General features: G+C 49.8%; 1 protein-coding gene across 8 annotated transcripts in view; it reads left to right on the forward strand.

The window, feature by feature from the left end:
• The window catches only part of GALT (galactose-1-phosphate uridylyltransferase), a 37,878-nt gene that overhangs the window by 2,720 nt on the left and 22,246 nt on the right, over nt 1-12,912 (forward strand). For 5 of the 8 annotated variants that reach the window (XM_085213100.1, XM_085213101.1, XM_085213107.1 and 2 more), the window contains exons 10-11: nt 32-186; nt 273-1,898. In XM_085213100.1, coding sequence (XP_085069226.1) covers nt 32-186; nt 273-338 — 221 coding nt within the window. In that variant the 3' untranslated portion in view covers nt 339-1,898. Of the gene's footprint in view, nt 1-31; nt 187-272; nt 1,899-4,148; nt 4,318-6,246; nt 9,270-12,912 lie in introns of those variants that run through there. The other 3 variants (XM_085213106.1, XM_085213104.1, XM_085213105.1) reach the window with 3 other exon arrangements.

Raw genomic sequence — 12,912 nt, forward strand, 5'->3', positions numbered from 1 at the left:
CATTGCACACCTGACACCGTATCCTGCTCAGGAGCACCTACTGGCCCCCACCTGCAGGAGGACTGTGAGCACTGGCAGCTCCATGCCCATTACTACCCGCCGCTCCTCCGCTCTGCCACTGTCCGCAAGTTCATGGTGGGCTATGAGATGCTGGCACAAGCACAGCGGGACCTCACCCCTGAGCAGGTGAGGAGCTGGGCCTGGCACGGGGAGCTCAGGGAGTGGTCTGGCTGCTTGCTGAGCTGCCCCAGCCTTGTGTCTGGTCCCTGCAGGCTGCGGAGCGGCTGAGAGCCCTCCCTGAGGTGCACTACAAGCTGAGGCCTCAGGAGACGGTGTGAAGCTGCCCAGACCTGAGGTGAAGTGGAGAGCTCGGCTGAGGCTTGTCAGCTTCTTCTGAGCTTCCTCATGGACTGTGGCTTCCCCAGCCCTCATCCTGCTACATCCCTGCACAGTCTCGATGCCAAAGGGCTTGCCTTCCTCCCAGTGTGGTTTACTGGTGGAACTGGGAGTGGTGCCCAATAAACCCGCAAGCAAAGTGCCTCTGGCTGTGCCCTGCTGGCTTCTGGCCTGTTAGGAGGAACCCCACTTGCTGGGAGGGGAGGTAACCTGGGGGCTGCAGGGGATGAGCTGCTCGCTGCTGTCTTTGCATTGCCTTCTTGTCCTCCCTGGAGGGAGCTCTGGGCCTGCTGAGCTGCCTTGCAGGCTGAGGAGTGGGGGGCAGGAGGCTGCCCCAGCTGCATTTATCTCCTAGGCAGGGGTGGAGGCTGGCAAACTCGCTGCTCCTCTTCCTTCTCACTGTCTGGGGACACAGCCCTCATCCTGCTTGCCTGGGTACTCAGAATGCAGCGTGAGGTGCAGCGTGGGACTGGATGCAGTGTGTGGGCCAGGGAATGCGGCAAGCAGCTCCATGCTCTGCTCCCCCCTGCAGCCCCATCTCCTCTGTGATGCCCTACAGCTGATCTGGGGGTTTGTCCCATGGGGATGCCCAGTGTATGGAGCACCATCTGCCGCCACATCCGCGTGCAATTCTATTTTAATTGTCACCAAAGAGCCATTCTCATAACTCCCTAATGAGGCCCGTAGTGTTTTGAAGTCTGAGAGTGGTCCCCTGGGGGCCAGAAATCTCTTGCAAGCAGGGAGATTCTCCTCTACAGGACTGATCTGCTACCTCCAAGACAGCGCCTTGTGGGAAGTGCTACATCTCCCTATCTATGCATTGTTCCCACACCCCTGCCTGTGGAAGGCTGGGTCTGACAGAATGCTGTCTCCATCCTCCCTGTGATGTTCCCATTATCTCTTCCTGATGTTTCCATCGCCCCCAGTGTCCCCATCCTCAGTCCTCTGTCCCTATCTCCTCCATCCTGCTCCTGATGTCCCCATCGCAGAGCCCATGAGACATCCCTATCATTATTCCGTTGTGTCCCCCATGTCCAGCAGGTCCCAGAATTTTTGGGAGAAGGTGGTGGATGGCAGCATGTTGGTGTGATGACCACCACCAATGTAGCCCCCCGATCCCCTTCCTCCTTGCAACAAGTGCACGCTCACAGCAATCATAGACCCTGCCCAGCTCTTCCCCAGGGCCCTGGAAAAGTGGCAACGAATTGGTTTAAATGTGGGAATCCAGATTGGGGTAATTAGCCGCTGAACTGGTTGTAACGAGGCTCGTCATCCCCCTGCACGCGCAGTTAGCTCTGATTTAATAGCCCACCAGCTCTCAGCCTGGCCCGCTGTGCGTCAGCCTGGGGCCGTAAATGAAACTTGCAGTAAGTCAAGCGGTATTAAACTTTACAGTCACCGTCTTTAAAAATGAGACTCTTTCCCTAATAAATCAGAGCAAGTGGGATTGTAAATATCAGGGCAGGATCTGTATTGCTTAATTAAACAGAACCTAATGAACAGCCTGTTTGTTGTGTTGTGATTTAGGATGAAAGCCGGGGAGGTGGTGTGTGCTGAGGAGCACAGGTACTGCTGAAATAACGCCGAGAAACTATGAGGGCTTCGTTTTATTTAATTTCTTCTTTTTCTATCCCTCCCCGAAAAAGTGAAAAATTCAAGGGGGGACATCAGATGGATTTGTAGGAGGAAGGGAATGGCTTTTTAGGGGCTCGGTACTTTTAAGTGGGATGTGAAGGGATGGGAAAACACAGCCAGGAGAGATGCAGCCATGCTTGCATCACAGGGAGGGTGTGATTTTGGGAGATGAGATGGAGCTGGGTGCAGGATCATTGCAGTGACCCTGAGCATTGCCAGCTCTGCGCAACCCGCAGCCCCCAGCCTCCCAGTCTGCAGGCTCACTGTGACATTGTCACAGTGCATGGGGCCCCTTTGGTGCCAGCTCTGAAGCCCAAATCCCGCCGCACCCAGAGCAACTCCCTCCCTCCCACCACAGGTGAGACAATAAATACTGCGTGAAAGAAGTTAATCTGTGACCAGAGCATTTTAATCAGGAGGGGGAAAAAAAAAAAAAAAGGTATTAGTGCAGGCCTGCTGGCTCCTGCCAAACTGCACTTTTACTGTCCCTGCCGGTACAGGGTTTATGGCTGTCATTTCACTCCAGTTTTACTGTTGTTTTTGCCTTTATTGTTAAGTTTCCCCTTGCCTCCAGTTGCCTGTGATTGAATCGATGGGGGGGGGAGGTGGAGATAAGAGAAGGAGGAGGAGAAAGGGAAAGATGAAGGCTCTGTAGTTCCTGGGGAAAGGGAACGGCCCAAGCCCCTCTGTTTCTATCTGAAAGACACCATCAGTCACTTAGCATGAAAAGTAATTACAAAAATTTAAGCAGATGCTGAACACCCTCGTGCCCTGCAGCAATCAGCTCCCTGCTAAGGGCAGCCTGGTATGCCAAGAGAATGAAAACCAAAACCCCAAATCCACCCAGAACTGCTCTTGGCACAGCACCCAGCTTATGCTGGGCAGCCAAGAGCATTGCTGGGTGTCTGGGCTCTGGGAACACAGCCCCACGTAATCTTACTTGTTACACACCTGAAAGGGGCAGTGATTGAGCTGCAACACCCTGCGGTGACCATGTGGGCAGTAAGCAGCGAGTTGCCCCATCACCCCAAATTTCCTGGTGCTGAGGACATACTGCCCCACCACAAAGCGCCCTCATAAATAACCCCCTGCTGCTTTTTAACCCTCTCCACCCCATTTTCAAGTTCCCCCAAGGATCAGGGATGTTCAAAAAGCAACTGGCAGATTGCAGCTGCTTCTGCTGCGTGTCAGTAACAGTAGGACTTATCCCAGCTCCTTAGAAATGCTGGCACGGGAGAACAGAAATGAAGCTCTTGTCCCTGCCAGCACCTGAATCCCCCTCATCCCCCAGCCTGGATCAGCCATCGCATCGGGGACTTCACAGTGATTATGATAGAACCTGCAGGACAGCAAGGGCACCGCTATGATTTGTGCTGTCTAAATGTTAATCAGAATAATAATGCCTATTGAGACAGCTGTTTTAAAAGGCTGTGATGTCGGAGTAAAAATTCCAATAAAACTCTATTAGCCCTTCCTCGTTACACTAATGGTGGCTGCTGCTAAAAGCCCCCCGCTATAGACACCCGTATTAATGGGCTTATTACAGGAAATAAAATCCAAGCCTGAACATTACAGTGAAGCCTGATTAATTCAGCAAGGTAATCTTTTCCTTTTCCTTTTTTCCTTTTTTTTTTTCCTCCCCTCCTCTCTCCCTTTTCTCCCCTCCATTCTTTAGTTAATGAAATGTGCTCCTTGAAGTGTCAACTGTGGAGCTTTGCATGTAGTTTGGTGACATTTTTAAACCTATTTTGTTGACGTGGAGAAGAAAGGCTCCTTGGGGACATCCATCAGAGCTGGCGATGCAGCAGTGCGGGGTGACAGGGACAGTCCCATGGATGGCCATGACTTGGTCACCAGCCCTGCTGCTTGTCCCCAGGTCTGCTGCTGCCATGCCCAGCACATGGTATGAGGCTGAAATCCGGGGCACACACATGGCTGCTCGTCCAGCCTATAAATAACTTCCATAAAAATCCTCTTCCCAGCCTTTTTGTGTGCAGCCAAACCCTGCCAATGGGAGAGGAGACGGCATCTATTTTATGGGCAGCTGGAAGCAGGCTTTGCATTTTTCTGGCTCATGTAATCCCACAGGTACCCTCATTTCTTCTCTTTTTCAACAGCCTTTTGCTTCACGTTCCTCCCAGCCACATTCAATTATGGCCTCCCCTCCTGCTGGCCAGGAAAGGAGAGGGGAGAGGGATGGAGAGAAGGAAAGAGAAACAAGGAAGGTGCAGTGTCAGTTTGTGCCTCGTCCTGGGAAGCCTGGAGAGATACACAGATTGCTGCCTGGTAATGACTGCCTTTATTAGCCTCATTACTTTTACTGACTGCACTGAGGAGCTATTGGGATCCTCTGGGTGTTCCTGGTGGCCAGGTGTTCTCATCTTCCTGTCACCGTGGGCTGGTGTGATCCCCATGTGATGCTGAGTGCTGCCAACTCGTGTCTTTTGAGCCTACGTGGCAAGGAATTCCTCCCAAATCTGCTGCAGCCTTTGAGTTAACCAGCCTGTACACTGCAGGCATCCCTTATTGCTTGTATGATGGACAGTGCCACTGTACCCTGCAGCCATGTCCCCCCATGCTGCATCAGACCCTCAGTTCTCCTTGCCTAGGGGTCTGCTGTGGTCGCTGCCCCATTGCAGTCTGTACTCTGCTGTTGGTTGGTGAAGGCGATGGTCCCCGTGGGCTGGTGAGAAGGAAGGAGAAAATACAGGAAAAGGGAAGAGAGGGAAAAAAAAAAAAAAAGAAGAAATCAATTTAGTTGCAATAAAGCCTCTTACAGTATTAGCATCTAATCCACAAATACACAAACACACAGAGGGAGTCCTTGGAATAAAAGCATTTAATTACGCTGTTTGCTCAAAGCTGGCTCAGAATGGTCTGACATGATGGCGAAGCAGGCATAGCAGGACCCAGGGAGATGCTGGGACCTTCCCTTTTGCTGCAGGCCATGCAGCAGTGCTGTTCCCCTCCACGGGGACATGGGTCACCTCTCTGTTCACCTCCAGATCTCCCCAGGGTCCCTGTGGGGGACACCTGTGGGTTCTGAGAAGGTTGGAATGAGTTCTCCTGGCCGGGACAGCACCGTGGGCATCATGGGGCTGTTTGCTCTTTCTTCCTCTCCTTTTCTCACTTCCTTGCGGGAGGGGTCTGTGGGGGGGCTATAATTCTTCTCCACTCCTGTTTGATCTGCCAGCAGGCTCAGCAGGGGAAGACCCTGCCTCGGCAGGCTGCCCATGAGATAAAAGGCACAGAAGGCCCAGCCAAGACATTTTTTCCACTGTTCCCCCACCCGTTCACTCCTTCCTCCATCCCCCCGGTTTTCTTGGCAGAGGACGAAACAGGAAAATGAGCGTACGCCTTTCAAAGCCCTTCTTCTTTCAATATTGAACAGGGCCTGGATCCCCTTCTGGATGCTGGATTGCTGGCATTCCCGCTCCCCACACAGCCTAAACTGTAACAGCTGAGGGCTGAGGGTGACAGCCGGGGGCTGCCAGCATGTACCCCAACTGAAGGCAAAATCCAGTTGGAAAGAGCTGCCCAAAGTTAGCATGGCTCTTTTTCCCTGAGGTGCTTACCGGGATGCAGGAATCCCATCCTGCCCCAAGTAGGGATTATAACCATGGCGAGACCTGGCAGGGCACAGCCCAGCTCCGCCGGCTGCTTTGGACCCAGCTGATTGTTTCACTTTAACGTTTTCCAGAGATTTTCTTTTGATGTCACCCTTTTCTATTTGATTTTTTTTTTTTTTTAAAGATGATAATGATCTTCCATTTCTAAATGAAAAGTCATTTGGCACTCATGGGGAAAAAAAAAAAAAAAGATTTATTTTTTCATTTAAAGCTGTTGAAACAGGATAGTTAAACCACTGCATGTCTTTGTTTTTTTTTTTGTTTTTTTTCTTCCCCACAATATTTTTGAAAATTCCTCTGAAGTGACTTTTTCTTGGGAAGTATTTTGATGAACTGGCATTTTTTGGGTGAAAAAGTGTTTCCATTCAAAGTGCCTGACCATATTGAGGCAAAGGGCAGGAGCAGATGGGCCTGATGCAGAGAGGAGGGAGGTGGGCAGAGGCAGAAGCCTGATTTTGGCATTTCTCTGATTGTCTGGAGAAGTTGATCTTCCTGGAGTATATGTGGAAGCATGTGGAAGGCAGGTGGCAGCAAGAAAGGCTTCAGCAATGGCAAAGCATGCCTGACCAATCTGGTTGCCTTCTAGGATGGAGTGAGATGGCACTGGGGGACAAGGGAAGAGCAACAGATGCCATCTACATGGACTTGTGCAAGGCCTTTGGTCTGGTCCCTCACAACATGCAAGCCACTAAACTGGCGATGTGGATTTGATTGATGAACTGTTAGAGGGACAAATTATTAGAATGGCGGAATCGTAGGATCATTAAGGTTGGAAAGGGCCACTAAGATCATCTGGTTCAACTGCCAACTCATCCCCACCGTGCCCACTAACCCACGTGCCTCAGTGCCACATCTCCATGGTTCTTGAATACCTCCAGCACAGTGACTCCATCATATCCCTGGGCAGCCTGTGCCAATACTTGACCACTCTTTTGGAGAAGAAATATTTCCTAAAATCTGATTTGAAATTGGCTGGATATCCACATGCAAGAGGTTATAGTCAGTGGCTCAATGTCCAGGTAGGAACCAATAACCAATGGTGTCCCTCAGGAGTCTGTGCTGGCACCCATACTATTCAATGACTTCACCAGTGACATGAACAAGTGATTGTCCCCTGCTGCTCTTCCCTCATGAGGGCCCACTTGCAGTACTGCACCAAGCTCTAGGCCCTCGGTACAGGAAGGACATGAACTTGTTGAAGCTGATTCAGAGGGGGCCGTAAGGATGCTCAGAGAGCTGGAGCATCTCTGCTATGAGGACAGGCTAAGGGTTGAGCTTGTTCAGGCTGAAGAAGTATCATGGAAGACTTTATAGATTCCAGTATGTAAAAGGAAGTTAAAAGAAAGGTGGAGAAAGAAATGCTCCCTCAGAGGAGCTCCCTAAGTTATATCTGAGCCCTCTCACTGGCTGCTTTTTGGTGTGCCACATTGATTCAGTGTTGCTCAGGTTTATTAACCATTGTCAGGGAGGGCAGAACAACAGGCTTACAAGAGCCTAAGTGCATCACAGCAATGCTATCATCCCTCACCACCAAATTCATAATCTCTGTGAAAAATTAGAGCAAGCCAAACTGACAATCCCTATTCTCCTCAAGCCCTGAAAGCAAGGCCTTAGTTATTTCACCTTTCTTTAAATCTTTAATCCTACCCTCACCAGCCACCTCTGATTCTTCCTGACCACAGAATTTGGATGCACACATGCTTTCAAATGCTGGTGCAGGCAGCAGCGCTCCTGCAGAATCCAACAGCTTTGAATTGCTGCATGGTTTTTGGGGTGCTGGATGGTTTTTGGGGTGTCCCATACCAGCAGATCCTTGGTGACTGGGACACTTCCTGTGGTACCAGCAGGTGGTGGTGATGTATAACTGATACCTCTCTGCCTTTTTTTCTCGGAGGCTTTTAATGTCGTGCTAGCAACAGGCTGGCACTGGACTTTCCATAGGCACTTGCCCCATGGTAAGGCATTTCCTTCAGTCCTTCCTGAGCTGGACGCAGGCACTTGCTTCTTTCTCTTGGTCTCCAGCTCATGCCACTGCCAGACAGCAGCAATCATCTGGAGGGAAAACGGGCAAAACCTCTTATCATGCCTGCAGGTCTGGCTGACACAGTCTTTCCACTCTCTGATTGTGTTTAATACCTTCCATTTCACATCTTTCAGCACTTCATGATAGAAGTGAAAACTGTAATAGCTCTAATAACACCAGCTCTGAAGGGACATATGGGGGTAACAGTGGATGAAGGATAAGGACAGGGCAGCAGGGAGGACTTCTTGCTGGGGGTCAACACCCTCTCTGCGTTTAATCCCACAGATGATGAGGATTCGAGCTTCAGCTGAGATGTTTGGGGCACATTCTGTACTCAGGAGCTGCTGTGATGTACGTGGGGTACATAGGCATGAGTAAAATGCCAAGACAGGATGCCCTCATCCACCCTCTCAAGTTGAAAAACAATTCCCAAGCTCTCACCTTCCAGGTGTTTTTTTGGGCTAGCTGTTGGCATCTGGGGCAGAGACTAGGAGAGACCTAGGGAAAACTCATTCTTTCTCCCATTGTGTTCTGCTGCTGAACTGAATGCTACAGAAAACAGGGAGATGTGCTGGAGGAGGAATTGGAGAGATCAGGAGCAGGACTGCAGAGATGTTTGGCCTCAAGAAGTTGAGACGGGCAGAATAGGGGTAGGGGGATGAGGACACATGGTCCAGGAGCTCCTCAATCTGTGGGAACATGACTGGCAGAAACTTGCTTCCCTAGAGACACCAAAGGTATTTCCACACTCAAAATCCCAAATGCCCCTTAACAGCCCTGCTCTGCATAGGGAACATTTTACTCCTTGCTGTGTTTATGTTCACGTGTTTAACTCTGACCTTGGATCAATTTCTTGCTTAAAGTTATCCATTTTCTGTGACAAGGGACTCTGGGATGATGAAAAATTGACATGGTATAATAGCAGAGCCTCTGGATCTGTAGCCAGTCTCTCCTGCAGTGTGGAAATAAAGTGCTCGAAGGTTGTAGAACGGCCAGGAGTCTCTCATTATATATGTATATATATGTAAACATGTACTGGGATGTATATGTGTGTGGCTCCATACATACACGTATTAATATTCTCCACCAATTTCATTGCAGCATCTGGCCTTCAGAAACAAAGCTCCTTGTGCCAGGGGCTAATGGGAGATGTTTTTATTTGTCCTTGTTATAAAATAGGTATCTCCATATTAACTTTGCAGGGCATTATATTGATGTAGTGCAGTAAACTTTATGGCTGATTTCACAACCCTGTTAAGTGCATCGTCTTAGACGGTAATAACCAGCCAGGAAGACAAGAAAAGCCCTTGCAAATGATACACTGCTTGGGGAGCAGAGAGGTGATGCTGTTCCTGTGGGGTACCCAGAGAAAGCAGGATGCTCCCCACATTCTGGGAAGGATTTTGCTCTCCCGAAGTTTCCCAGAGACACACAGTGATTGAATGCCCCCAGTTTCTATCTGTCTGCTCAGGCAGCTGTTTGCTCTCCTCCCTCCCTGCCTTCCTTGCCCCCAGTAAATTCAATGTGAGGCACACGTGTCCGCCAGTCACAGATAACTGCTTAGCTTAAATCCTGCTCGAGTTCCCTTCATTTATCTGTTAAATGGGATCTTGGTTATAAATAGAGTCCTGTGGTCACGGGGGCTGATTTGGGCAGGGGTTTGTTTGGGAAGGAGTTTTACAAAAATCCGAGCAAATTGTTGGGAGAAGCTGAGAGATAATAACAAGGAAAATGATATTAAACTGACTTCACTGCTCGTCCCACATCCAGCTGCCAGCAGCCTATGGGGATAATTCAGATCTCAGGCAGACAAGACAGTACAGGTGAAAGCAGATTGGGTATGAAGTGTGCTTGCAGAGGCTGGAGTAGGAAAAGAGTTCTTGGTCATGAATTCAGCATCTGCAAAAGACAACTGGCCAGATGGGCTGTGTGGGTCCATAGCTTGTACAGGAGATAAGCCCCACTGATGCTCCATCTCTCCAGAACTGTACAGACACTTGGAATATTAAAGGAACCCAAAAATCTCATTCACTGGGATCTTCATAGGATCATAGAACCATAGAAGGGAGGTCTTCTGTTCCAACTCCCTTGCAGTGAGCAGGGACACCCACAGCTTCATCAGATGCTCAGAGCCCTTCCAGGCTGACCTTGGGTGTCTCTAGGGATGGGGCATCCACCACCTCTCTGGAAAACCTGCTCCAGTGCCTCACTACCCTTACCTTAAAGAAAACATTTTTTCTTATATCTTGACATAGAATAAAACTTACACAGGGAAATTAATCCTCTGGATAGGACAGCTGGTCACTGCTGGTGATGGGAGCCTCCACTACAAGTGTTCTTACTGTGTAAAATGCTGTCTGGGTTCTTACAAACGACCTGGCTGAGAGATGGACCTGCTGGCAGCCTGAGGTCACCATTCCTGGAGCCTGTCTTCAGGATATAGAATCATAGAATCACTGAGGTTAGATCATCACTGAGATCATCCACTCCAACCCCAACCTGTCCCCACCGTGCCAACTAACCACGTCCTTCTGTGTCACATCTCCACACCTCTTGAAAACCTCCAGGGATGGTGAATGGTGTGGAGCAGGTGGGAAGAGTAAGATGCAGTTTGACAGAAGGCAATTTGGGTAAAACAGCACCGGGAATGTGGGAGCAGGTCTGTTTGCAGCCTGGAAACACCTCCACTGGGAGTGCAAGGGAGACTTTGGAGCTGATACTTTTGGACAAGAGAGGCAGAGAATTTGATCTGCTAACAAACGGGAACTGGCAGAGCTGAGAGTTTTTGCTCTGATTGCCTTGCTTCCTCTGAGCTCAGCTATGGCTTTTTTACTTCTCCTTTAATTTTTTTTTTTCCTTTTAATTTATTGAAATCCTCTGGATCACTATTCACTTTCTTTGCTCTTTATTTCTTATTGCTTTGGCTGAAACGCTCAATCCCCAGTACGGCTGGGATCGGGGCATGAATAAAAATAGTTTTGTGGAAAAACAAACCAAAACCAACAAGGACATGAAAACAAGCCCTCAATTTTGGTAGCATAGTGGGGGTGACAGCTAGCAGGATGAGGATGGGGGGGGGGTGGCAAAAAAGGCTGTTACCAGTCCAGCTGGTGGGCTGCCCCTGGCTCCCAGCAGAAGGAGTCTTTGCCAAAATTGGCCTCCTGCCTCGATGGGCAGGATAAGGAAGAAATGTCCCTGCCAATGGGTGAGGCCGGAGGTTGCTCCTGTGGTGCTGAGAAGGAAATCTTGCCTTGTGAAATGTCAGCTGCTGGGGCATAGTAGTGCATGCCAATGGCCTCCTGCCTACCTGCTGTGCCAGCAAAGAGCACCCTTTGTCATGAGTAGGGGAAACTGAGGCAGCGAGGTGGCTTTGGCAGGAGGGGATCGCTGAGCATTGGCCCCTTCCTGCGCAGTCACTGTGCTGAGCTGCTCCCCTTCCATCAGCCTGAAACCATCATTTGGAGAACGCAGCCTCTCCACAGCTTTGGCTCATCTTCAGATTAAACGGTGCTTTGCTAGCACCCCCATGGCTGCCCATGGCTCATGGCAGCTCATCTTGCAGCTTTCCTGGGGCAAGCCATCACCCACAACCCCACTCAGCCATAGCCCTCTTCTCAACCTCAGCAGCTGTAAGCAGCACGCTGCAGAGACTGGTTTGGAGAATGCAATTCAGCAGCAGATGGAGATTATTGTTGTAGAATGTGGCTCTTTTTGCATTTCAGTTGCAAAGGAGCAATTGAAACGGAAAAATTGAAATTGCAAAGGAGCTATTTCCCCTGCCTGTGACTTTGGAGAGTGGGAACAAGAGCTTATGTTAGGATGAACCACCCTGCCAGGGTCTGATTCTGCCACTGACATTCTCTGTTTTGAGTCAAAGTTGGATTTGGCTCCCAGTAAAATGAGTTGAGAACTCTAGAGCTTGAGCAGTATGGAAAACTAGTTCCTTGTTACTGTCCTCCCCAAAGGATATCATTGATCTACAGATTGTAACAGCTGCTGGTATCTGCTCCTTTTGCTGCTTGCCTGGAGACACCCATCCCAGTAGAGGGGGAAGGAACCACCTCAGAAATGCTTTGTTCTGCACCCTAGACAGTGCTCATCAGCAGCATCCTAGGGGGCTGCTGTGTTTCTCCCTCCAAGTTTAAATCCTGTGCCGGGAGAGGTGTATTGCCAAGGAAAAAAGGGGGAGTGCTGCACTCCAACCTGCTGCAAACAATGTTCTCCATCCCTCCAGCACCGCAGACATCCTAACAAAGCCAGAACGGCTCCCTGAGGATGCCGGGCACTTTTCAGTAAAGGTTTTGCACTCCCTGATCAATACCCAGAGCCTCCTGCTGCTCTTTATTACAGCTGAGGTGCGGGGAGCGCAGCTGATTAGTCCGAGAAGAAAGCTCTGGGCTGGATCAGAGGCATCCAAGATGTCAGATCCTCTTCACTCATCAAAATACAAAAGCAAGAATCTCATCTGGCTGCTTGGCTGTGCTGAAATAATAGCTCATTCAGGAGGTGGAATTTAAGCCTAAAAGCTAACATTTGTGGTGTGTATTTATAACAGGCAGGCACAGGGAACCTATCCATACTCCATTTCATTTCTTTCACAAGCTCCTTTGATCCAGGCATTATTGTCCGGGCAAAATTGGCACAAATTTCACTGCAGACATCACCAGCCGTGCTGCTGAGAGCTGCCCAGCATCAGGGCTGAGAGGAGCTGCATTATAATTCATTTTAATTGAGTGTTTGGTCTAACTGCTCTAGCCAGCTCTCCCTCTTCAGCTGGTCACCACCAGCTTGTTACCTCCCAAACTCAAGGGCTTGACTTACTTGCAGACAGGAGGTGAGGGAATTGTGGCCGTGGATCTCAGTTTTTTGCAGTGCTTTGGGTGATGTAGGGAGAGATGAGACACCTGCCCAGGGACCCAGTGAGTATTTGTGGAGGCTGATGGATGCCCATGGGATGTATGAGGTCAAACCCCTGCAGAGAAGGGAATGGATTCTAGGTTTCCAGATTTGCTTGCTCTCCCTGGGGCAAGCAAGACCTCAATCCCTGGGTAAATGTGGCTTCTGCTTCCCACTGCAGACTGCTGGAGGAAGCAGTCCTGACCCAGCCTGTCCCCCACCTCGAGCCCTTTCCATTTGGTCTTTTTGAGCAGAGTGAGCAGCAGGACACACTCCACTCATAGGGTCCAGATTTACACTACAATTTGGTGCCATTTGCAGCTTTGCTCTCAT

This window comes from Meleagris gallopavo, chromosome Z (assembly GCF_905368555.1).
Source record: "Meleagris gallopavo chromosome Z, MGAL_WU_HG_1.1, whole genome shotgun sequence".
Lineage (NCBI taxonomy): Eukaryota > Metazoa > Chordata > Aves > Galliformes > Phasianidae > Meleagris > Meleagris gallopavo.